The sequence below is a fragment of the Bos indicus x Bos taurus genome, chromosome 18, assembly GCF_003369695.1.
Source record: "Bos indicus x Bos taurus breed Angus x Brahman F1 hybrid chromosome 18, Bos_hybrid_MaternalHap_v2.0, whole genome shotgun sequence".
NCBI lineage: Eukaryota > Metazoa > Chordata > Mammalia > Artiodactyla > Bovidae > Bos > Bos indicus x Bos taurus.
Genome location: NC_040093.1, coordinates 304,046 through 326,815, shown reverse-complemented (window position 1 = coordinate 326,815; position 22,770 = coordinate 304,046). Strand labels below are relative to the sequence as shown.

Here is a 22,770-nt window from a genome sequence, read left to right as displayed (position 1 = left end):
CACTTTCATGCATTGGAGGAGGAAATGGCAACCCACTCCAGTATTCTTGCCTGGAGAATCCCAGGGACGGGGGAGCCTGGTGGGCTGCCATCTATGGGGTTGCACAGACTCGGACACAACTGAAGCGACTTAGCAGCAGCAGCAGGGCATTTTATGAGCTGAGTTGTAGGGTCACCAACAATAAAATAACTAGTACAAATCATCTAGACTCGAAGTTATTAGTTTGGTGCAAAAGCAATTGCAGTTTTTGCTTGTTCAAATTTACCGTTTGATACTGTTTTTGTTGTTTTGTTCAGTTGCTAAGTCGAGTCTGACTCTTTGCAATCCCATGGACTGCAGCACGCCTGGCTCCCCTGTCCTTCACTTTTTCCTGGAGTTTGCTCAAATATTGATATTGGAATACATTCTAAATAAATGTGGTTATGTTATATATAATTTGAATGCACATTTCTCATTTTTTTTTTGGTAATGATATTACTTGCTGTTGATTTTATATTTATTTTAGACTGAGAAAGATTTAGGGCAGGAAGAGAAGAGGGTAACAGAGGATGAGATGGTTGGATGGCGTCACCAACTCAATGAATGTAAGTTTGACCAAACTCCAGGAGATAGTGAAAGACGGGGAAGCCTGGCATGCTGTAGTCCATGATGTCGCAAAATGTTTGACACAACTTTGCAACTGAACAACAACAACAGTGGAAATGATGTTAGACAAAAAGCAAATTCCAGAAATTTTCTTATTTGAGTTCAAAATGGATCATAAAGCAGCGGAGACAACTCGCAACATCAACGATGCATCTGGCCCAGGAACTGCTAATGAACATACAATGGTGGTTCAAGAAGTTTCGCAAAGGAGACAGGGCTTTGAAGATGAGTGTAGTGGCTGGCCATCAGAAGTTGACACCAAAAAAAAAAAAAGAAGTTGACACCAACTGAGAGCATCATCGAAGCTGATTCTTTACAACTACATGAGACGTTGCCAAAGAACTCAACGTCAACCATTCTATGGTTGTTTGGCATTTGGAGCAAATTGGAAATGTGAAAAACATCCATCAGTGGATGCCTCATGAGCTGACAAAAAAAAAAAATGTTGTTTTGTAGTGTCCTCTTATTCTGTGCAACAGTGAACCATTTCTTGATTGGATTGTGACATGCAATGAAAAGTGGATTTTATATGATAACCAACAATGACCAGCTCAATGGTTGGACTGAAAAGCCCCAAAGCACTTCCCAAAGGCAAACTTGCACCAAAAAAGGGTCATGGTCACTATTTGGTGGTCTACTGTTGGCCTGATCCACTACAGCTTTCTGAATCCTGGTGAAATCATTACATCTGAGAAGTATGCTCAGCAAATGTATGAAACACACCAAAAACTGCAACACCTGTAGCCGGCATTAGTCAACAGAAAAGGTTCAGTTGTCTATGACAATGCCTGACCAAACATGAGATAACCAAGGCTTCAAAAACTGAATGAATTGGGCTACAGAGTTTTGCCCCATCATTTGTATTCACCTGACCTCTGGCCAATCAGCTACCCCTTCTTCAAGCATCTTGAGAACTTTTTGCAGGAAAACCACTTCCACAAACAGCAGGATGCAGAAAATGCTTTCCAAGAGTGCATTGACTCCTAAAGCGTGGATTTTTATATTATAAGAATAAGCAAACTTTTCTCATTGGCAAAATCTTGATTGTAATGTTTCCTATTTGGATTAATAAAGATGTTTTGAGCCCAGTATAATGATTTAAAATTCATGGTCCGAAACTGCAAGTACATTTGCACCAATGTAATACCTCATGCTCTCAAACCCTAGGATTAACTCATTTTCTCCAGCTAATATTCTAAAAGTCACAAAGGTCAGCACTTGGGATTCTGAGTACCCCTCCTTGCCCCCAGGTGAAAGTCAAGATGTTTCTCTATAGCTGGTGACCATGCAGAGGCTCCCCTTTCACAGGTCTGCTTTGCCACCAGTTCAACATTCAGCATCCAATTTCTCCTGTCCCTGGAATTTAATGTTAGATGTCTGCTCCTTTTTCTTTTAAGAAAAATATGTAAGACAAAAATTTGTAAGAGATTCAATGAAACCTGTGAAAAGACTCCTAAGCTGAATAAAAAAAATGAAAAAGAACATCAACCTACAGGCCTAAACCCCTTTGTTCCCCTCTCTTCATTGGAAAAGACTCTGATTCTGGGAAAGATTGAGGGTAGAAAGAGAAGGAGATAGAGGATGAGATGGTTGGATACAATCACCAACTTGAGCAAACTCCAGGAAATAGTGAAGGACAAGGAAGCCTGGCGTGCTGCAGTCCATGGGGTCACAAAGAGTCGGACACAACGTAGCTACTGAAAAACATTCCCCTCTGGAATAGAAACCCCCCTTCTTCCAGGGGAGCCACTGTCCTGAATGAGATGTGAATCACGCCATGTGTTTCCTGAAAGTTTATAATGTGTTGTTTCATAACAATACAAAGCACTTTTTGCATGCATATAAAAGCATCGAATTTCATCTACAACTTGCATTTTTTGCTCCATAAATTTATCATTACAAGATTTATTCTTTTGGCTTTGTGTAGGGTTTTTTGTTGCTGTTGTTTGTTTTGCCAGGTTACCTGTCGGAATCTTAGTTCCCCAACCAGGGACTAAACCCAGCCCCCTGCAGTGGAAGCATGGATTCCTAAGCACTAGACCTCCAGGAGAGTCCAAAAATTTATCCTTTTTGATATGTGAGACTCAATTTCATTTATTTTCGCTGCTGTATAGTTTCCCATTGAATGACTATACCACAATTTGTTTATCCTTTGGACTTTTGATGGCCACTTAAGTTCATTGAAAAATACTCATTAAAACAACACCCTAGAGTCCATGCTCCACAAAAGAAGCCACCATGATAGGAAGCCCATGCACTGCAACTAGAGGAAAGCTCGCACAGCAATGAAAACCCAGCACAGCCAGAAACAATTTTTTTAAGCAAAGATGTCGTCATGAGTGAGTTTATGCTAAGTTGCTTCAGTCGTGACTGACTCTGTGACCCCATAGACTGTAGCTTGCCAGGCTCCTTTCTCCATGGGATTTTCCAGACAAGAATAGTGGAGTGGGTTGCTATTTTCTCCTTCAGGCGGTCTTCCCAACCCAGGGGCTGAAACCACGTCTCTCATATCTCCTGCATTGGCAGATGGATTCTTTACCACTAGTGCCACATGGGAAGTTTTCATGCCTTTTGATCGGGTAAAAGGAAACTGGGGAGAAAAGGGGTACACATTTTATGAAAGAAAAAAGAAAACAGTCTTATTTTTCATTTGGATTTGCAGGTGAGGGAAATGGTAATTGACATTTTATGAACACTTTAAAGCTTTCTTACTTCAGACAGAAGAGTAGTTTTCAGTATGACAATCACAAATATGATCCTTTATAGTCTCTAAATAACACCTTAAAAGAAAAACTAGAGCTTGCATCATGAGAGCATTCCGATCAGACACATTTCATAACAACCACTGTTATAAGGCTTACTAGATTTGAAATCTTTCACTCATGTGTGAACCAGCCAAATCTTTTACCTGTTATGTGTAAAAAAAGATGTCACCAGCTATATTTTTCCCTAACATAAGAATTCTTATTGTCTGCTGTTTTCAGCATCAGAGTTTTTCCAAAAGAAAAGATGCCCTTGGCTTGAAACGTTTTCTCAGCTTCAGATCCATCATGCAAGCCCCAACTTATCTGAATCAATCAATCCCTCTTAAAAGGGCAAAGGCAGGTGTCTCAGCCTTGGTTAGATTCTTGCTCCACTGGATGTTCACATGCATTACTGAAAATAAGTCCAGCTCAAGTAGGGGAATGGTGAACAGTCTCACCTTGTACACTTGGCTGCTGTACCCTGAGCATGCCACCTGGTTGGCCTCTGTCAGTGTTCACCATATGGCGAATTCAGTCATGTGCGTGGACGTCAATTTTTAATGTACTCATGCTCAGTGGCATCTGACTCTTTGCAACCCCACGGACTGTTGCCTGCCAGGCTCCTCCGTTAGTGGAATTTTCCAGGCAAGAATATTGGAGTGGGTTGCAGTTTCCTACTCCAAGGGGTCTTCACCACCCAGGGATCAAACCCGCATCTCTTGCATTGCAGGCAGATTCTTTACCACTGAGCCACTCCAGTACTGTGGCCACCTCATGCGAAGAGTTGACTCATTGGAAAAGACTCTGATGCTGGGAGGGATTGGGGGCAGGAGGAGAAGGGGACGACAGAAAATGAGATGGCTGGATGGCATCACTGACTTGATGGACGTGAGTCTGAGTGAACTCCGGGAGTTGGTGATGGACAGGGAGGCCTGGCGTGCTGTGATTCATGGGGTTGCAAAGAGTCGGACACGACTGAGCGCCTCAACTGAGCCAACAAAGCCACTGAAGCTTTGCATACTATGTGCAGGTGCTAAATCGCTTCAGTCCTGTCCCATTCTTTGCGGGTCCCTGGACTGTAGCCCCCCAGGTTTCTCTGTCCAAGGCATTCTTCTGACAAGAATACTGGAGTGGGTTGCCATTTCCTGCTCCAAAGGATCTTCCCCACCCAGGGATCAAACCCGCGACTCTTGCATTGTCAGGCACGTTCTTTACCACTAGCGCCACCTGGGTGAATGCTGCTGCTGCTGCTAAGACTCTTCAGTCGTGTCCCTGCTCTGTGCGACTCCATAGATGTCAGCCCACAAGGCTTCTCTGTCCCTGGGATTCTCCAGGCAAGATCACTGGAGTGGGTTGCCATATCCTTCTCCAATGCATGAAAGTGAAAAGTGAAAGTGAAGTCGCTCAGTCGTGTACTACTCGTAGCGATCCCAGGGACTGCAGCCTACCAGGCTCCTCCGTCCATGGGATTTTCCAGGCAAGAGTACTGGAGTGGGGTGCCATCGCCTTCTCCGACCTGGGTGAATACTATGAATACTATGCTGCTATTGCATTTCTTTTCCATGGGGATGGTCTTGATCCCTGTCTCCTGTACAATGTCACGAACCTCTGTCCATAGTTCATCAGGCACTCTATCTATCAGATCAAAATGGCTGTCTGGGGAGGCCTTACAAATAGCTGTGAAAAGAAGAGAAGTGAAAAGCAAAGGAGAAAAGGAAAGATATAAGCATCTGAATGCAGAGTTCCAAAGAATAGCAAGGAGAGATAAGAAAGCCTTCCTCAGCAATCAATGCAAAGAAATAGAGGAAAACAACAGAATGGGAAAGACTAGAGATCTCTTCAAGAAAATTAGAGATACCCAGGGAATATTTCATGCAAAAATGGGCTCGGTAAAGGACAGAAATGGTATGGACCTAACAGAAGCAGAAGATATTAAGAAGAGGTGGCAAGAATACACAGAAGAACTGTACAAAAAAGATCTTCACAACCCAGATAATCACGATGGTGTGATCACTCATCTAGAGCCAGACATTCTGGAATGTGAAGTCAAGTGGGCCTTAGAAAGCATCACTACGAACAAAGCTAGTGGAGGTGATGCAATTCCAGTTGAGCTATTTCAAATCCTGAAAGATGATTCTGTGAAAGTGCTGCACTCAATATGCCAGCAAATTTGGAAAACTCAGCAATGGCCACAAGACTGGAAAAGGTCAGTTTTCATTCCAATCCCAAAGAAAGGCAATGCCAAAGAATGCTCAAACTACCACACAATTGCACTCATCTCACACGCTAGTAAAGTAATGCTCAAAATTCTCCAAGCCAGGCTTCAGCACTACGTGAACCATGAACTTCCAGATGTCCAAGCTGGTTTTAGAAAAGGCAGAGGAACCAGAGACCAAATTGCCAACATCCGCTGGATCATGGAAAAAGCAAGAGAGTTCCAGAAAAACATCTATTTCTGCTTTATTGACTATGCCAAAGCCTTTGACTGTGTGGATCACAATAAACTGTGGAAACTTCTGAAAGAGATGGGAATACCAGACCACCTGACCTGCCTCTTGAGAAACCTATATGCAGGTCAGGAAGCAACAGTTAGAACTGGACATGGAACAAGAGACTGGCTCCAAATAGGAAAAGGAGTACGTCAAGGCTGTATATTGTCACCCTGCTTATTTCACTTATATGCAGAGTACATCATGAGAAACGCTGGGCTGGAAGAAGCACAAGCTGGAATCAAGATTGCCGGGAGAAATATCAATAACCTCAGATATGCAGATGACACCACCCTTATGGCAGAAAGTGAAGAGGAACTAAAAAGTCTCTTAATGACAGTGAAAGAGGAGAGTGAAAAAGTTGGCTTAAAGCTCAACATTCAGAAAATGAAGATCATGGCATCTGGACCCATCATTTCATGGTAAATAGATGGGGAAACAGAGGAAACAGTGTCAGACTTTATTTTGGGGGACTCTAAAAATCACTGCAGATGGTGATTGCAGCCATGAAACTAAAAGACGCTTTCTCCTTGGAAGGAAAGTTATGACCATCCTAGATAGCATATTCAAAAGCAGAGACATTACTTTGCCAACAAAGGTCTGTCTAGTCAAGGCTATGGTTTTTTGTGGCCATGTATGGGTGTGAGAGTTGGACTGTGAAGAAACCTGAGCGCTGAATAATTGATGCTTTTGAAGTGTGGTATTGGAGAAGACTGTTGAGAGTCCTTTGGACTGCAAGGAGATCCAACCAGTCCATTTTAAAGATCAGTCCTCGGTGTTCTTTGGAAGGACTGACGCTGAAGCTGAAACTCCACCTCATGCGAAGAGTTGACTCATTGGAAAAGACTGATGCTGGGAGGGATTGGGGGCAGGAGGAGAAGGGGACGACAGAGGATGAGATGGCTGGATGGAGTCACCAACTCGATGGACGTGAATTTGGGCAAACTCCGGGAGTTGGTGATGGACAGGGAGGCCTGGCGTGCTGCAATTCATGGGGTCGCAAAGAGTCGGATACGACTGAGCGACTGAACTGAACTGATGCTGCTATTGAAACGCACAGTTCTGACCATTACGAAGCAGTGCGTAAAGCAGTTTTCAAATATCCATGTTTCTTATAACCCTGTACTAAATACTGGCACCTACTGAGCGCCGGGCTACAATCACAAGGCGCCTCACCGCACTGGCGGCACGGAATATTTATGATGGGGACACAGAGGTGTTAGGACTCGAATTCAGGTACCAGAGGAATCCCACGGGCGGGAATAGACGCCCAGGGAAACCGCGAGTGGCCCTGGGCGATGCGGGTCCGCGCCCTCCGCGCAGGCGCACTCCCAGACCGACGCGGTCGCAACCTCCCGCTCCAGTCCTAGGAGTGAGGCTCAGAGGGGTTCGAACATCTCAGCCTCCGTCCCAGGAGGGGTGGGACGAGTTGAGAAACGACCGGAGGTGAGAGCACCACCCTCTGGGAGTTGTAGTTCGGCGCCCGTCCAGCTAGGCGCAATCTCGGCCAGCAGCGGGCGTGGCCTTCGTCCTGCCACTCCTCCAAGGAGTGCGGAACGAGAGGATTCCTGGGTGGAAAACAAGGCGGAGCCAAGATTCAGAGCCCCTCAACCTCAGCCACCCAGGAGGGGGCGTGGCGAGCGGAAGACGCTCAGAGGCGCGCGCCGCCCTCTGGGAGGTGTAGTTCAGCGTCGGTGCGCAGGCGCAGTGCGCTCCGTGGCAGCCTCAGCCTTTGTCCTACAGTCCGGCGGTAAGTGAGGTTTGGGTTGGCCGGGGTACGGGAGGCCGGGCGGAGCGCGGGTCCAGGGTCTTCCTTGAGACTCCGGCCAGGGTGTGTATGTAGCCGCGCGCGCCTGTGTCGCATGCCTTTTACTGCTTCGGCCTAGTTTGGGTCGCTGTGGGCGGTGTGGCCTGGGCCGAGTGGGCGGGGCCCGATTCGAGACGGGTGTCAGTGTCCGAGGGGAGGAGTTGGGGCGGGGATTGGGTCACGACTTTGGTGGAAGGGATTGAGGTCTTTGGCTTCAGGAGCGTAGTCATAGAGATTAGCTGGCCTGACTCCTCAGAGCCTGGAGCCAGCCTGACCTGCATTCCTCCCCGGACTGGGCGAGACCTCCCACGTTTGGAGGTGGGGAAGGACGAAGCCCCACCATGTCAGCTCTGGAACCTCGCTTTCTTGAGGGGCTTCTGTCCGTAAAGAATAAAGGTAGTTCAGTTCAGTCGCTCAGTCGTGTCCGACTCTTTTCGACCCCATGAATCGCAGCACGCCAGGCCTCCCTGTCCATCACCAACTCCCGGAGTTCACTCAGACTCACGTCCATCGAGTCAGTGATGCCATCAAGCCATCTCATTCTCTGTCGTCCCCTTCTCCTCCTGCCCCCAATCCCTCCCAGCATCAGAGTCTTTTCCAATGAGTCAACTCTTCGCATAAGGTGGCCAAAGTACTGGAGTTTCAGCTTTAGCATCATTCCTTCCAAAGAAATCCCAGGGCTGATCTCCTTTAGAATGGACTGGTTGGATCTCCTTGCAGTACAAGGGATTCTCAAGAGTCTTCTCCAACACCACAGTTCAAAAGCAGCAATTCTTCAGGGCTCAGCTTTCTTCACAGGCCAACACTCACGTCCATACATGATGACTGGAAAAGCCATAGCCTTGACTAGACGGACCTTTGTTGGCAAAGTAATGTCTCTGCTTTTCAATATGCTATCTAGGTTGGTCATAACTTTCCTCCCAAGGAGTAAGCATCTTTTAATTTCATGGCTACACTCACCATCTGCAGTGATTTTGGAGCCCAGAAAAATAAAGTCTGACACTGTTTCCTCTATTTTCCCATCTATTTCCCATGAAGTGATGGGACCAGATGCCATGATCTTCGTTTTCTGAATGTTGAGTTTTAAGCCAATTTTTTCACTCTCCTCTTTCACTGTCATTAAGAGGCTTTTTAGTTCATCTTCACTTTCTGCCATAAGGGTGGTGTCATCTGCATATCTGAGGTTATTGATATTTCTTCTGGCAATCTTGATTCCAGCTTGTGCTTCTTCCAGCCCCGCGTTTCTCATGATGTACTCTGCATATAAGTGAAATAAGCAGGGTGACAATATACAGCCTTGACGTACTCTTTTTCCTATTTGGAGCCAGTCTCTTGTTCCATGTCCAGTTCTAACTGTTGCTTCCTGACCTGCATATAGGTTTCTCAAGAGGCAGGTCAGGTGGTCTGGTATTCCCATCTCTTTCAGAAGTTTGCACAGTTTATTGTGATCCACACAGTCAAAGGCTTTGGCATAGTCAATAAAGCAGAAATAGATGTTTTTCTGGAACTCTCTTGCTTTTTCCATGATGCAGCAGATGTTGGCAATTTGATCTCTGGTTCCTCTGCCTTTTCTGAAACCAGCTTGAACATCTGGAAGTTCACGGTTCATGTAGTGCTGAAGCCTGGCTTGGAGAATTTTGAGCATTACTTTACTAGCGTGTGAGATGAGTGCAATTGTGTGGTAGTTTGAGCATTCTTTGGCATTGCCTTTCTTTGGGGTTGAAATGAAAACTGACCTTTTCCAGTCTTGTGGCCATTGCTGAGTTTTCCCAATTTGCTGGCATATTGAGTGCAGCACTTTCGCAGCATCATCTTTCAGGATTTAAATAGCTCAACTGGAATTGCATCACTTCCACTAGCTTTGTTCGTAGTGATGCTTTCTAAGGCCCACTTGACTTCACATTCCAGGATGTCTGGCTCTAGATGAGTGATCACACCTCCGTGATTATCTGGGTTGTGAAGATCTTTTTTGTACAGTTCTTCTGTGTATTCTTGCCACCTCTTCTTAATATCTTCTGCCTCTGTTAGATCCATACCATTTCTGTCCTTTATCGAGCCCATCTTTGCATGAAATATTCCCTTGGTATCTCTAATTTTCTTGAAAAGATCTCTAATCTTTCCCATTCTGTTGTTTTCCTCTATTTCTTTGCATAAAGAATAAAGGTAAAGGAGACCCAAAGCAATGAATTTTGATCTTAACCACACGGGACCCAGGAAACAGACAAATTAAAATCTTGTTGAGCATCAGCTGCATTCCCGGCACCATCCAGGTTCCTTCATTATTTCAACAAGCAAGTGTTTACATGTCCTGGGTGCCAGGCCCTGTCCTATATCCCCAACATTGTCTCCACCCTGGATGCCACAGGAGAGTCAGGGAGAGGATGATAAGCCATAAAATATCACTGAATATGATAACTCCCATCCAGGAAACTACAATGAAAACAAATGGGCAGAGTGGCTGGGGCAGAATCGGGTGATAGGCAGGGTCCTTAAGGGACAGTCCAGAGATAAGGGAAACACATCCTGCCTTTGGCCTGAGTTTCATTTGGCAATCAGCCAGGGATGAGCTTGTAAATCACTGCAAATAAGGCTGTGCATGTAGCAGATGGTAAATAGATGCTCACTGAAGCCATTAGCTTTCCCCCAACAGCAGTCACCTTCCTCTGTGTTCTGCTGCTTGCTGAGCTCTATGTTCAGCTCCTTTCACATTTTGTTTACTTACTTATTTATTTAGCCGCACTGCATGGCTCACGGAATCTCAGTTCCCCAACCATGAATTAAACTCCAGGCCACGGCAGTAAAAGCCCAGAATCCTAACCTCTAGCCCACCAGGGAACCCTGCCTTTTTACATTTTAATTCTCGTAAGCTCCGTCCTGGGTCACCATCCTCATTTTATAAGAGGAAAATCCTTTTGTAGAAACAGGCATGCCAAAGAGTGCCAGAGACCCAGTACTGCCTGGGGTCTCTGCCTTCTGCATAGTAACAGAGTTATCACCCTGGGCATCATCCGTGCGACCTGGGCTGCGCCCCTTGCCCCTCTGGCCGTCAGTCTCCCTGTCTGGAATGAGGTCTTCCTTCAGCAGCACCTGGAATAGCATCAGGCTCACAGCAGGAGCTCAAGAAATGCCACGCTGAGGTGGCAATCCTATTGTATCCCACCTGGGCACGGAGTTCCTTCTACGTGACACAGCCCTTTCGGAGCCTGGGTCACTTGTCACTTGCCCCGTCTCTCATATCCCCTTTCCCTCCAGAACTGCCTACAGAGGAGCTGACTGTTCCTGCGAAAGGCCCGAGGAGGAGGGAATGACCGCTGGGCTCCTCACTGCCGGGGACCCGGTGAGTACAGTGCCACCTCCCACCCAGCCCTCAGGCTCCACCTGTCGTCCCCACCAGGCTCGTTCTGCGCTCAGGGCCTCTGCCCTCACCCTGTCCCCAGCCCGGCCTGTGCTTTCATCAGCTCCACGTCCCTCCACATCTTAGCTTGCCACTCCGAGAAGACCAGCTGGGTCCCACTGCCCCACCCCTGCCCTGTGCCACCCTGGCAGACATCGCTCATCCATCCCACTGACGGGCCTGGAACTTTCTCAACACAGGGCTCAGAGTCTGTTCTCCCAGCTCACACTCCCTCCAGTCACTTGGCCAACGTGTGCTGAGCACTGCTCGCGAGCAGGCACTGTTCCAGGTACTGCAGGTGCGGAAACAGACAGGAAATCTCCACCCTGCGGCTCACAGAGCTCGTGAGGAATGTAAATGTACCATGTGTTGGGCAGGGAAATAAGCCCCCAAAGAGGGTGGGCTTGGGCGTCAGAAGGCCTCCGTGAGGCGTGGCCCCCAGGCAGAGACCTGCAGGAAGGGAGAGGGTGGGGTCAAGCCCACAGGCAGAATGCTGCAGGTGGAGGGGACAACAGGAGCAGAGGCCTGGGGTGGGAACTTAATGTGAAGACCAGGCACACATGTGGCAGGAAGATGGAGAGCCAGGTCTCCTAGGCCAGCTGCAGGGGCCCGAGGCCTTAGGAAGCAGTTCTGGCCATGTTTACCATGTGCAAAGGACTGACACACAGTAGGCACACAGAGAATGGGTGAAGACTGAGTGTTCTGAACACTGGTCAGTGCTGGACATGTTTCACTGGGTTCGACCTCTACATCGGTCCCATGAGGCGGGATGAGGAGGGACCAAGGCACGGGGGCAAGTGACGCAGTTGGGAGTGGTCGAGCTAGGCCTGAGCATTGACGCCTGAGGCCCCAGGGCCCCGAGCACGTCCTGCTCCTTCGTGCCTCTTCCTCCAGGTCCCTCTGGTGCTGCTGCAGCAGCATCCCTCCCGCTTTCCCCCAGAACACCGAGCCCTTCTGGAGTTTGCATTTTTGCTCCCTCCCCAACCCAGCAGCTAGCACACAGCAGCAGGAGGCACAGAGAGAGAGAGAGCGCGCGCGCGCGCACATATGTGTGTGTGTGTGTGTGTGTGTGTGTGTCTGTCTGTCTGTGTGTCTGTCTGTGTGTCTGTGTCTTGTCTCCACAGCCTCTGCAGTGTCCAGACCTGTGCTCAGTAGGACTGCAGATAACTGAGCAAGATCTAATGAGTCTTGAAAGTGTGGAGCAAGCAGGAAGGGTTGGTGAGAGAAAAGAAAACCACCCCGCCCTGCCCTCAGCATAATTTGAAGCTGGGTTTGCAGGTAAAGCAACCACTATGTGCCGAGTCCTGGGCACACTTCCTGTGACTTCCCTCATTTCTCCCAATAGCCTTCTCAGGGAGCTTCCAGCAAATTGCAGATGAAGCCAGAGGGGCGGAGTGTAGTGCAAAGATACCTGGGGCTGGGGTTGGAATCTCCACCAAGTGGATGCACCGCCAGTCTTCACATCACCACCCCACCCTCGCCCCACCAGGCCGTTCTGGTGGGAGAATCTCTAGCAGAGGAGGATTCTGCCGGGAGACCAGGGTCCAGGAAGTGGGCGGCCTTGTGTCCCTGGCCACCCCTCCACGTGGCCAAGTCCTTAACTCCACCCTCCACTCTGGCCATCCATAATACTTGCTTCAGTGATGTGAAAATCTTGTTGTGGAGGATGTGAGTGCCCAAACCTCATGCGCCTTGTGGAAAAAAGGCATAAATTCCCCACCTGATAACGGAAGAAACTGGCCTTATTCTCATTTGTGAGTCTGTTGTTGTTTTGTTTGTTCACTGGTTTATTTTTAGACTCCATATGTGAGAGAATGATCAGTATTTATCTTTTTCTGGCTTGTTTCAATAAACATAATACCCTTCAGGTCCATCCGTGTTGTGGCAAATGGCAAAATTTCATTTTTACGGTTGGGCAGCATTCCAGTGAGTGTAGGTGTGCACGTGTGTACCAAGTCTTCTTTACTGGTTCATCTGCTGATGGACACTTGGGTTACTTCCTCATCTAATCTTGGCAATTGTAAATACTGCTGCTGTGAACACGGGGGTGCATATGTCTTTTAGAATTACTGTTGTTTGTTTTCTTCAGATACATACCCGGGAGTAGGATTCCTGGATCATGCAGTACGGGGGTCCTGCCCCTGGATATCCCCACCATTTCATTTTTCTGGCCACTCTCCATTGCTCTTTCTCTCCAAGGTTCCTCTTTGTGTTCAGGCATTGTTTATGCACTGTGTAGATTTTGTGAGTGTGCAGCCTGGTGCCTGCACATATGGACACCAGTGGATGGTCCACCTGAGGCGTGGGGTTCGCAGCCCCTCTGGGGCTCCCTAAGTCGATTCTGCTGTGACATCTCAGGGGTTCTTGTTTGTCCAAGGAGGAACCAGATAGGAGGGTGCAAGTCCCCTGCCTACTCCCCAGGCCCAGAACTCCCATTCCGACCTCTGGAGCCTGCTTTTCTCTCACTTGTCTTTCAGGGAATTGGCTTAGCCCCATGGCCAACAGGCAATCGATGGACCCAGACTTCCTAAGGTCAAATCCTGGCTCCGCCCTCTCTCCGGGTGGTTTTGGGCGACTCCATTGTCGTCCTCCCTGGATGTGATCACCCATGGCTGGGGCTATTAAGTGAGCGATCCATGTGCATCTCTCAGCACCATCTGCATGTTTGCTCTGAATGTTTTTTTTAAGGTTCAGAAATCTAAAGTTCTTGGTGTGTCAGAACTCTGGTGTCTTCCATGGTTGGCTGCTTTTTAAGACCACACAGTCCCATAATGATCTTCTCCTTGCGAAAGTGCCAGGCAGACTTAGAAAGCCCCTTGTTCTCAAGCCTCCTAGGCTTCTGTCCAAAGCTGCCGCTGTTGTCGCTCTCTGCTCCTCACTTTCCGGTGCTAATATACACGTTTCCAGACAAGTAGGAACTAGAACTCTGTTTTGTTTCACATAAATAGCACTGTGCTGGTGATGTCCACCCCCCCCGCCCCGGGATTTTTCCACCTGGAAGGTTATTCCCCAGCTGTGCGTGTCAGTGCCCCCATCTTGTGCATGGCTGCAGCCTTTCCAGACACCAACTTTGGCTGCTCCCACATGACAGGTGTCTAGGCTGTTACCAGTTGTCTGTCACGTATAGACAGTGCAGCAAAGGAGCGAGGTTCTTGGGGGATGGGGAAGTGGAATTGCCAGCATAACTGCTGTATGTATGTTTAAAATCCTGTCCGTTGTGCAAGTAACCCATGCCTGGGTACTCAGCCACCCCTTTCTCAGAAGGGCCGGACTCTCTGTCCTTTTGTTTGCCTTTTGCTACTGATCTGTCAGCTCTTTGCGTGTGCTGGCCAGTCATCCTTTTCCGTCCATTTATGTTGCAAATATTCATTCTGCTGTTATGGTCCTTGTGGCTTGTAAACACTGTCATCTAGAAATCATGAATTGTGATTGCTGAATGTATCATTTTCCTGTTGATTCTGTAACAAATCCCAACAAACTTAGTGGCTTAAAAACACACAAATTTATTGTTTTATACTTCTGGAGACCAGAAGTCTGAAATACGTCTCCTTAGGCTGAAGTCAAGGTGTCCGCAGGGCTGTGTTGCTTCTGGCAGCTCTAGGAGAGAATCTGCTGCCTTCCCTTTTCCAGCTTCTAGATACCTCCTACATTCCTTGGCTCCTGGCCCCTTCCATCTTCTAAGACAGCTTCAGCCATTTGAGTCTTCCTCACATACCATTACTGTGAGGCTGACTCTTCAGCCTCTTCCTCATTGAAAGACCCTTGTGATTACACTGGGCTCACTAGATATTCCAGGATAACCTCCTTATTTTAAGGTCAGCAGACTGCTGCTGCTACTGCTGCTAAATCACTTCAGTCGTGTCTGACTCTGTGCAACCCCACAGACGGCAGCCCACCAGGCTCCCTCATCCCTGGGATTCTCCAGGCAAGAACACCAGAGTGGGTTGCCATTTCCTTCTCCAATGCATGAAAATGAAAAGTGAAAGTGAAGTCGCTCAGTCGTGTCCGACTCTTAGCGACCCCATGGACTGCAGCCCACCAGGCTCCTCCGTCCATGGGATTTTCCAGGCAAGAGTACTGGAGTGGGGTGCCATTGCCGTCTCTGAAGGTCAGCAGACTATCAACCTTAATTCCATCTGCCATCCTAATTCCTCCTTGCTATGTAATCCTGGGATGGTAGAGACACAGTTCTTCCTACCAAACTCATTTTTCTTCTTTCTAACTTCTGTTTTATTTGTGAAGACTTTCTCTGCCACCCATTTATTAAATTAATGGTCTATACTTTTCCAACTTTTTCCTTTTTCAATATTCATCTCTTTAAGATTTCTCGAATTTATTTATGGTATGAGGTAGAGATCTACTGTTTTTCCCCCAAAGGGCTAGTTGCCCCAGTGTTCCCCATTGCTTTGAAATGCTCCCACTACCACACTGACATTCCACTAATGCATGGATCTTCATGTACTTGAATTTAATTTGCACAGTAAACAGATTCTTAATAAAATCTCCCAGATTCAACCCTTGGACTTGCTGCTTACTAGCTTTATACCTTTGGGCAAGATACTTAACGTTCTCCCAGTCTCTGGAAAATGGCTTCTGGCAGCTTGGACCCTCTTATCTCTTAAAGAGGGCTTTGTTTCATTCTGTATACACCACGGACCCCTCAGATGTGATTTTGGCCAAAGGGTGAGGCAGGGAAACAGCCTGACAGTTTTCTAGGTGCTGCTTCCCTGCCTTCTCCCTGAGGGACACCCACGCCAGCACCCTTTCTGTGACCCCAGCATGTCAGGACCAGCGTCCTCTTCACTGTTACTCCTCATTTTTTCATCTCAAGAGTCTCTCCTCCAGCAGGGCTCCTGGCCGCCCAAGGGAAACCTGACCCAAATCCCCTGATCCTCTCAACTACGTGGCTGAGGCCCCTGTTTGCCAGCTGCTCGCTCCCGACAGTCACACTGGGGACTCTGAGGATGCATGTGTGTGATGTTTCAGGACCAAGTGACTTTTGAGGATGTGGTCGTGGACTTCACCCAGGAGGAGTGGGGGCATCTGGAGCCGGCCCAGAGGACCCTGTACCGAGATGTGATGCTGGAGACCTTCGGGCTCCTGGTCTCTGTGGGTGAGGCCACCCCCATGCCCTGACGATCTGCCCCCAGCACAGGTTCTCATTTTCCTGGGATAAAAGTGGGCGTACATCTAGGCCTTAAATGGAGATATCTGGGCTGTGTCTTAGGCTTCAGGGACCCGATTGTTTTAGTGTAGGTAACATCAGTTATAGCGTTTTGGTTGCAAATACAGATCCGAGTGAACAACACCAGAAGCAGGAAGTGCTGGGGTAAAAGGGACATATCGGTCCTGTGACTGCAGAACCCCAGGGCAGACTTGGATCTGCCTGTGGTGCTGTTGGGAACCCCCTCCTCCCCCCATGCCTCTTTCATCCTCCATTCACAGATGGGCCCCCTGAAGGTGATGAGACAGCTAACAGTGTGCCTCTCCTGGGCTTGAGACCAGCAGGAGAGACAGGGTCTGTGTCCCGGGCGCCCATAGAAGGCCCCTAGGTTGTCTTGGTTTGGCAGCCAGGTCCCCTTCATGCTGGTCATTGTTGCCACGAGGCAAAGGAAGAAGCAGAGCTCTGATTGGCTACCCTGGGGCTAGGGATGGGGTCAGGGACTGAGTGGGGGGAAGGGGCCTCTAAGGAAGGGCAGAAGCTGTTACAACAACCGTGTCCTCCCAGAACCCCAGACACGTGGTCCTGGAAGACTGAAGGTGTGGGCAGAGGGTTAGGGAGGCTCCTAGGACACAGATGTTCACTGCGTGGGTCTCCCTCTGAGCAGGACACTGGCTCCCAAAGCCGGATGTCATCTCCTTGCTGGAGCAGGAGGCAGAGCTGTGGGCAGCGGACAAGGGAGGCCCCCGAGGTGTGTGCCCAGGTGAGATGAAAGCCCTGCAGTCTGGGGGGAGCCTGTTCACCCCCCAGCTTCTCTCTCCATACCCACCCTTGGTTCTTCAGAGCAAATTGACAACTCAGTCTCTCAGGGAACATTCACCAAGCACCTGTTCTGCTGTGAGAAGGGTAACCTCAAATTCAAAGTCTCCAGGGATGAGGACGTGGATATGTTTGGGAGTCTCTGTTCTGCCAACCACATCTTGCTTGAGCTTTTCTATATAACTTTTCACTGGAGTGTAACAAATGGGAAAGGTGCCCACATCATACTTTTAAGCAAGTCTGGTGTCAGGGTGGGGATGTCAGGCACTGAGGTCATGGCTGTACAGAGACAGTCAGATCTCAGGGCCAGAAGGGAGGAGGAGGAAATGCATTTGTTTCTTCCTTCAACACATCCATTGAGCTGTGCTCTGGGCCAGGGGTACTCCAGGCCCAGGACATCTGTTGATAGTTTCCCTGGATGAGTGCTTTCTCCTCAGCATCCTCTCCTGCCCTCATTCTCTGTACTCCCCTGAACACCCCATCCACACCCCCTACACCAGTGCCCCACCCATGATTATTCTCAGTGTGTCCTTCCCTGACTTGTAAAAATGTACTTTTTAATGGACAAAGCTGCCTATGCCCTGGACCTTTCAGAACTATGAGTTTTATTCTTCTGTCCACTCACCATCCCCCCCCCCCCTCCCCGCAACACACACACAGACTTCCTTCAGAACCAGGATTAGGGGACATTTCCATTTCTCTGCTTCTTACAGATTTGGAAACCAGACCCCAAAGCAAGCTATCAACTGAAAATCAAGGTGTAACTGAAGAAATACCCAACAGTGCCCTGGTAGAAAGGTTCCTACAGGAAAGTCTGTGGCACTCTAAGGATGAAGGTGCTGCAGGCCACAGGGAACAGGGCCCTGAGAAGTCAGATAGCTGTGTGGTACAGGCAGCCTGCACACTTGTAAAGACACTGACAGAGGAGCAGCAGCAAGGGGATGGGTGTGGGGAAAACTTGAGTTTGAGGCCAGATCTCCCAACTCAACCAATGACTCCTGAAAGGCAGGGTGCCCCAACGTGGGGGACACATGGACAAAGGGAGAATCCAGACTCAAATGCTCAACAGAAAACCTGTGCAAAAGAGAAGCCCTATGGATGTCAGGAATGTGGAAAGGCCTTTAGTCACAGCTTAGCACTCATTGAACACCACCGAACACACACAGGAGAGAGGCCTTATGAATGTCCTGAATGTGGAAAAGGCTTTCGAAACAGCTCGGCACTTACCAAACACCAGCGGATCCACACTGGTGAGAAGCCTTACAAGTGTGCTCAGTGTGGGAGGACCTTCAACCAAATTGCCCCACTGATCCAGCACCAGAGGACTCACACAGGTGAGAAACCCTATGAGTGCAGCGAGTGTGGGAAATCCTTCAGCTTTAGATCGTCCTTCAGCCAACACGAGCGGACGCACACAGGTGAGAAGCCCTACACGTGCAGTCAGTGTGGGAAGGCCTTCCGACAGAGCATCCATCTCACCCAGCACCTGCGAATCCACACCGGGGAGAAGCCGTACCAGTGTGGAGAGTGTGGCAAGGCCTTCAGCCACAGTTCTTCCCTGACGAAACACCAGCGGATCCACACTGGGGAGAAGCCCTACGAGTGCCAGGCATGTGGAAAAGCCTTCACCCAGATCACACCACTGATTCAGCATCAGAGGATACACACGGGCGAGCGGCCTTATGAGTGCAGTGAGTGCGGGAGGGCTTTCAGCCAGAGCACACTCCTGACTGAGCATCGGAGGATCCACACAGGAGAGAAGCCCTACGGGTGCAACGAGTGTGGGAAAGCCTTCAGTCACAGCTCATCGCTTAGCCAGCACGAGCGGACGCACACAGGCGAGAAACCCTATGCGTGCAGTCAGTGTGGGAAGGCCTTCCGGCAGAGCACACACCTCACTCAGCATCAGAGAACCCACACGGGGGAGAAGCCCTACGAGTGTAGTGACTGCGGCAAGGCCTTCAGCCATAGCTCATCCCTGACCAAACACCAGCGGATCCACACTGGGGAGAAGCCCTATGAGTGTAACGAGTGTGGCAAAGCCTTCAGCCAGCTTGCTCCACTCATTCAACACCAGCGGATCCACACGGGAGAGAAGCCCTATGAGTGTAATCAGTGTGGCAGAGCCTTCAGCCAGAGCTCCCTCCTCATAGAACACCAGAGGATTCACACCAAGGAAAAACCCTATGGGTGCAACGAGTGTGGAAAGTCCTTCAGCCACAGCTCATCACTCAGCCAACACGAGAGGACGCACACTGGGGAAAAGCCCTACGACTGCCAGGACTGTGGGAAGTCCTTCAGGCAGCGCACCCACCTCACTCAGCACCAGAGGATCCACACAGGAGAGAAGCCATATGAGTGCAGGGACTGTGGGAAGGCCTTCACACACAGCTCCTCCTTTATCAAGCACCAGAGAACTCATACTGGGTAGGCCCACTCTGGTGTGTGTGCTGGGACCCAGCAACGCCTTAAGCCATAGCACATCACTTACTCCATTTGACCCAGTCATACTCCTGATAAACAGTACACTGTAAACAAGCCTTTGTGCTCAACACACCCTAAGACTCCCACACAGAGTTGACATTTACAGAAATGATTGTGGGAACAGCAAGCTCTGGGTCATCCATCCCAGATAGCCAGTCATCCAGACAGTAGGGAAGTGTGAAGTTAATCACTGTTGAGAACCTCCAGCCATGAGTGCCCACCAATGCTTCACTATAGAACCTACAAAAGGGAGAAATGGAAAAAATGTAATGGACATGGGGTGGCTTCTAAGAAGTCACCATATTCTAAACCAGACATTTTCAAAGTGGTGAGAAACTCAGCAAATGCCTTTCATATAAAAGAATCAGATGCAGTCAGAACTTGTCATTATTGCACATGACATTCTTCAGGTGCTTATGAAAAGTGCAAGTTGACTTTCATATTTGCTAAAACCAATATGGCAGAATGTTCCAGACATGACAGTGGCATTTTTATGGAATCATGAATATTCAAATATCTCAGCACAAAATTTTCTGATTGGTGTGTAATTGTTTGAACAAGGTACATGGCCACCAGCCTCACAAATGTGAATGCCATATGATAATTATCCATGTACTATAAACAGATTTTAAAATAGTTGTATGCATTATGTGGCAATAAGTTAATTTTTATATGTAATGGAACTGAAAGGATTTGTATAGGAAGACTTGAAAGGTAGAGCCCCTTCCACCGAATCTTGCAGATTCTGAGATGGCTTTTACTGCTTTGTTCTTGCTATAACATTTTCTACCAGACTCAAAGGCATTAGAAATGCAGATGTTGCTGTTTCACAAAAAGGTTTTATCTTTGTTAAGTCATCATCTTGGGGCCTCCCAGATGATTCAATGTTCAAGAATCCACCTACCAAGCAGGAGATGCTGTTTTGATCCCTGGGTCAGGAAGCTCTCCTGGAGAAGGAAATGGCAACCCACTCCAGTATTCTTGCCTGAGAGATCCCATGGAGAGAGGAGCCTGGTAGGCTACAGTGCATGGGGTTGTAAAAGGGTCAAACATAACTCAGCAACTAAACAACAACAGAGCCACCATCTCATGGGCAAGTGCACATCCACGTTGGGAGCTTATGTTTTGTAAGATTTATCTCTTGAGAAATGTACAAGTTAATCTTTTTTGAGCTGTTTTTTTTTAATTGACTCTTTATCCTAGTGTTTATTAAGATTTTGTTTTTATAAAATTCAACTAGAAGGGAGTCTATAGTATTTCACTGAACCCTGAATCCACTAATAGCAGTTGCCCTGACAACCATGATCCTTAGACAGTGACTTGTCACCCTCATTAGAACCCAAGTGTAAATGGCATTGGCTAATTTTGGTAACTAACCATCAGTTAGGGTTATATCAATCAGTTTGATTTTTCAAATCACAATGCTGGAATATGTTTCCAGTTAACTTGAAATTTCTCCATTGGAGGGGACCATGTTTGCAAATGGTCTTCAATACTGTTCTTCAGTACCCTTGTGGAATGCCTCTTCTTTATGGAATTAATTTGAGCCATTTGAAAACCATTTAAGGGGATTTCCCTGGCAGTCCAGTGGTTAAGAATCCACCTTGCATTGCAGGGGATGCAAGTTTGATCCCTGGTTGGGGAACTAAGATCCCACATGCCTTGGAACAGCTAATCCTGCATGCTGCAACTAAGACCCGACATAACCAAATAAGTATTTTTAAAAATTGATAAAAACCACTTATGAATCAATACGTAGTGCATAGCAACACTCCCCAATTGAAACAACGTAAGCCAGAGATGTAAATTAAATATATTGTAGTAGTCCGGTTTAAAAAGCAAGAGGACACAGGTGAAACTAATTTACTATTTTCCCCATATATCACAAATGTTGCCACTTTGACATGTTAATATAAAAAGGCACTAATGAGATAATGTGCTTTTTCAGTATACTGTGTCTTTGAGATCCAGTGTGTTTGACATATGCAGTACATATTAATTTGCTGTGACCATGTTTCAAGTGCTCTTTTGCCACACATAGCCAGCCAGTAGCTGTACTGAACAGGGCAGCTCAAGAGCCTTGATCCTTGGGCCAGGTGCCTTTTTCCTCCCATGTATCCTCCGCTGTTTCCCTGTGCTTCTATCTTTGTGCAGTTTCTTGTCCTCAAAGAAATCAGATGTGCTGGGAAGATCAGAAACAAAGTAGTCAGAATAGAAAGGAGACAAAGTGAAAACTGGCCAGAGATATTAACATCTGGATTATTGTGTATGGTGGACTGGGAGTTGGGAGGGGGCTCACATGAGGAGCCTCTGCACTTGTGGTTTGTCAGTTTTTTCAGCGATTTGCCGTGATGCCTTGGTGAACACCTGTTTTATGGCATTGCTGTTCTTAGTCTTTTTGGTGCTTACGTTGTCCCAGAAGTGGCCAATGAGAGTCCCTTCAGGAAAGTTCCTGGCATCCCTGTGACATGCCTCCATCATTTTCTGAAGACTTCCTTTCTTTTCAGAACATTTACAAGCTCATCTGGTTACTAACCCTGTAATCAGCCATAATTCTCCACTTCCAAAGAACTGGTTCCGTTTAGAGGGGGGCGCTATTCAGGACCAAATCTGAGTGCCAGGAGCGCGTTTTGCTAGGAAATAAAGGCACACATATGAACACAGATTCATACTAAAAGGTACATGGGTGCGTACACATGTACAGAAATGCCTCCAAATCCAATCTATGATTCCCTCACATTTTTAAGTCCGTTTTCAATAGAATGGGGCTTCCCTGGTGGCTCAGAGGGTAAAGCGTCTGCCTACAATGCGGGAGACCTGGGTTCGATCCCTGGGTCGGGAAGATCCCCTGGAGAAGGAAATGGCAACCCACTCCAGTACTCCTGCCTGGAAAATCCCATGGACTGAGAAGCCTGGTAGGCTACGGTCCATGGGGTCGCAAAGAGTCAGACACGACTGAGCGACTTCACTTTCAATAGAATGCTGATTACCCCCATAAAAGCACTAATTTGCTGAATTCTAAAATACTTATAAAATAGTTCCAGAGTTGCTTTTCTCAAACCATTATGAAAACAAACCTGCTAAAAGAAATTTAGGATGTGTTTGCTGTTCCCCTACTATTACCATCCTGTCCAAGACATGGTGAAACAAACCAATGGATGATTTGATTCTACAAAGAGAAAAATATCGCCAAATGTCCCCATTTGTTAATATCAGGGGAAAAGTGA

The 22,770-nt window shown here is 47.8% G+C and overlaps 1 protein-coding gene across 7 annotated transcripts; it reads left to right on the top strand.

Moving 5' to 3' along the window:
* Window positions 1-7,523: 7,523 nt before the first annotated feature.
* Window positions 7,524-21,493, top strand: ZNF135 (zinc finger protein 135). Of its 7 annotated transcripts, XM_027514557.1 has the most exons (5): window positions 7,524-7,628; window positions 10,938-11,022; window positions 16,066-16,192; window positions 16,908-17,003; window positions 17,773-21,493. In XM_027514557.1, the coding sequence occupies exons 2-5, from the start codon at window positions 10,990-10,992 to the stop codon at window positions 19,488-19,490; spliced, it is 1,974 nt and encodes a 657-aa protein (XP_027370358.1). In that variant the 5' UTR covers window positions 7,524-7,628; window positions 10,938-10,989; the 3' UTR covers window positions 19,491-21,493. The 7 variants fall into 7 exon arrangements, with proteins under 7 accessions (XP_027370358.1, XP_027370359.1, XP_027370363.1 ...); XM_027514558.1 differs by lacking the exon at window positions 16,908-17,003; XM_027514562.1 differs by lacking the exon at window positions 10,938-11,022 and having other exon boundaries at window positions 7,573-7,628.
* The last annotated feature ends 1,277 nt before the right edge of the window (window positions 21,494-22,770 follow it).

What these genes read in the sequence shown, in the direction of transcription:
- ZNF135 (XM_027514557.1), top strand. Translation starts at nt 10,990, where the DNA reads ATGACCGCTGGGCTCCTCACTGCCGGGGACCCG. An exon ending in TCCTCACTGCCGGGGACCCG is followed by an intron (nt 11,023 to 16,065) that starts GTGAGTACAGTG and finishes GTGATGTTTCAG; the next exon opens with GACCAAGTGACTTTTGAGGA. An exon ending in CCCCCGAGGTGTGTGCCCAG is followed by an intron (nt 17,004 to 17,772) that starts GTGAGATGAAAG and finishes TGCTTCTTACAG; the next exon opens with ATTTGGAAACCAGACCCCAA.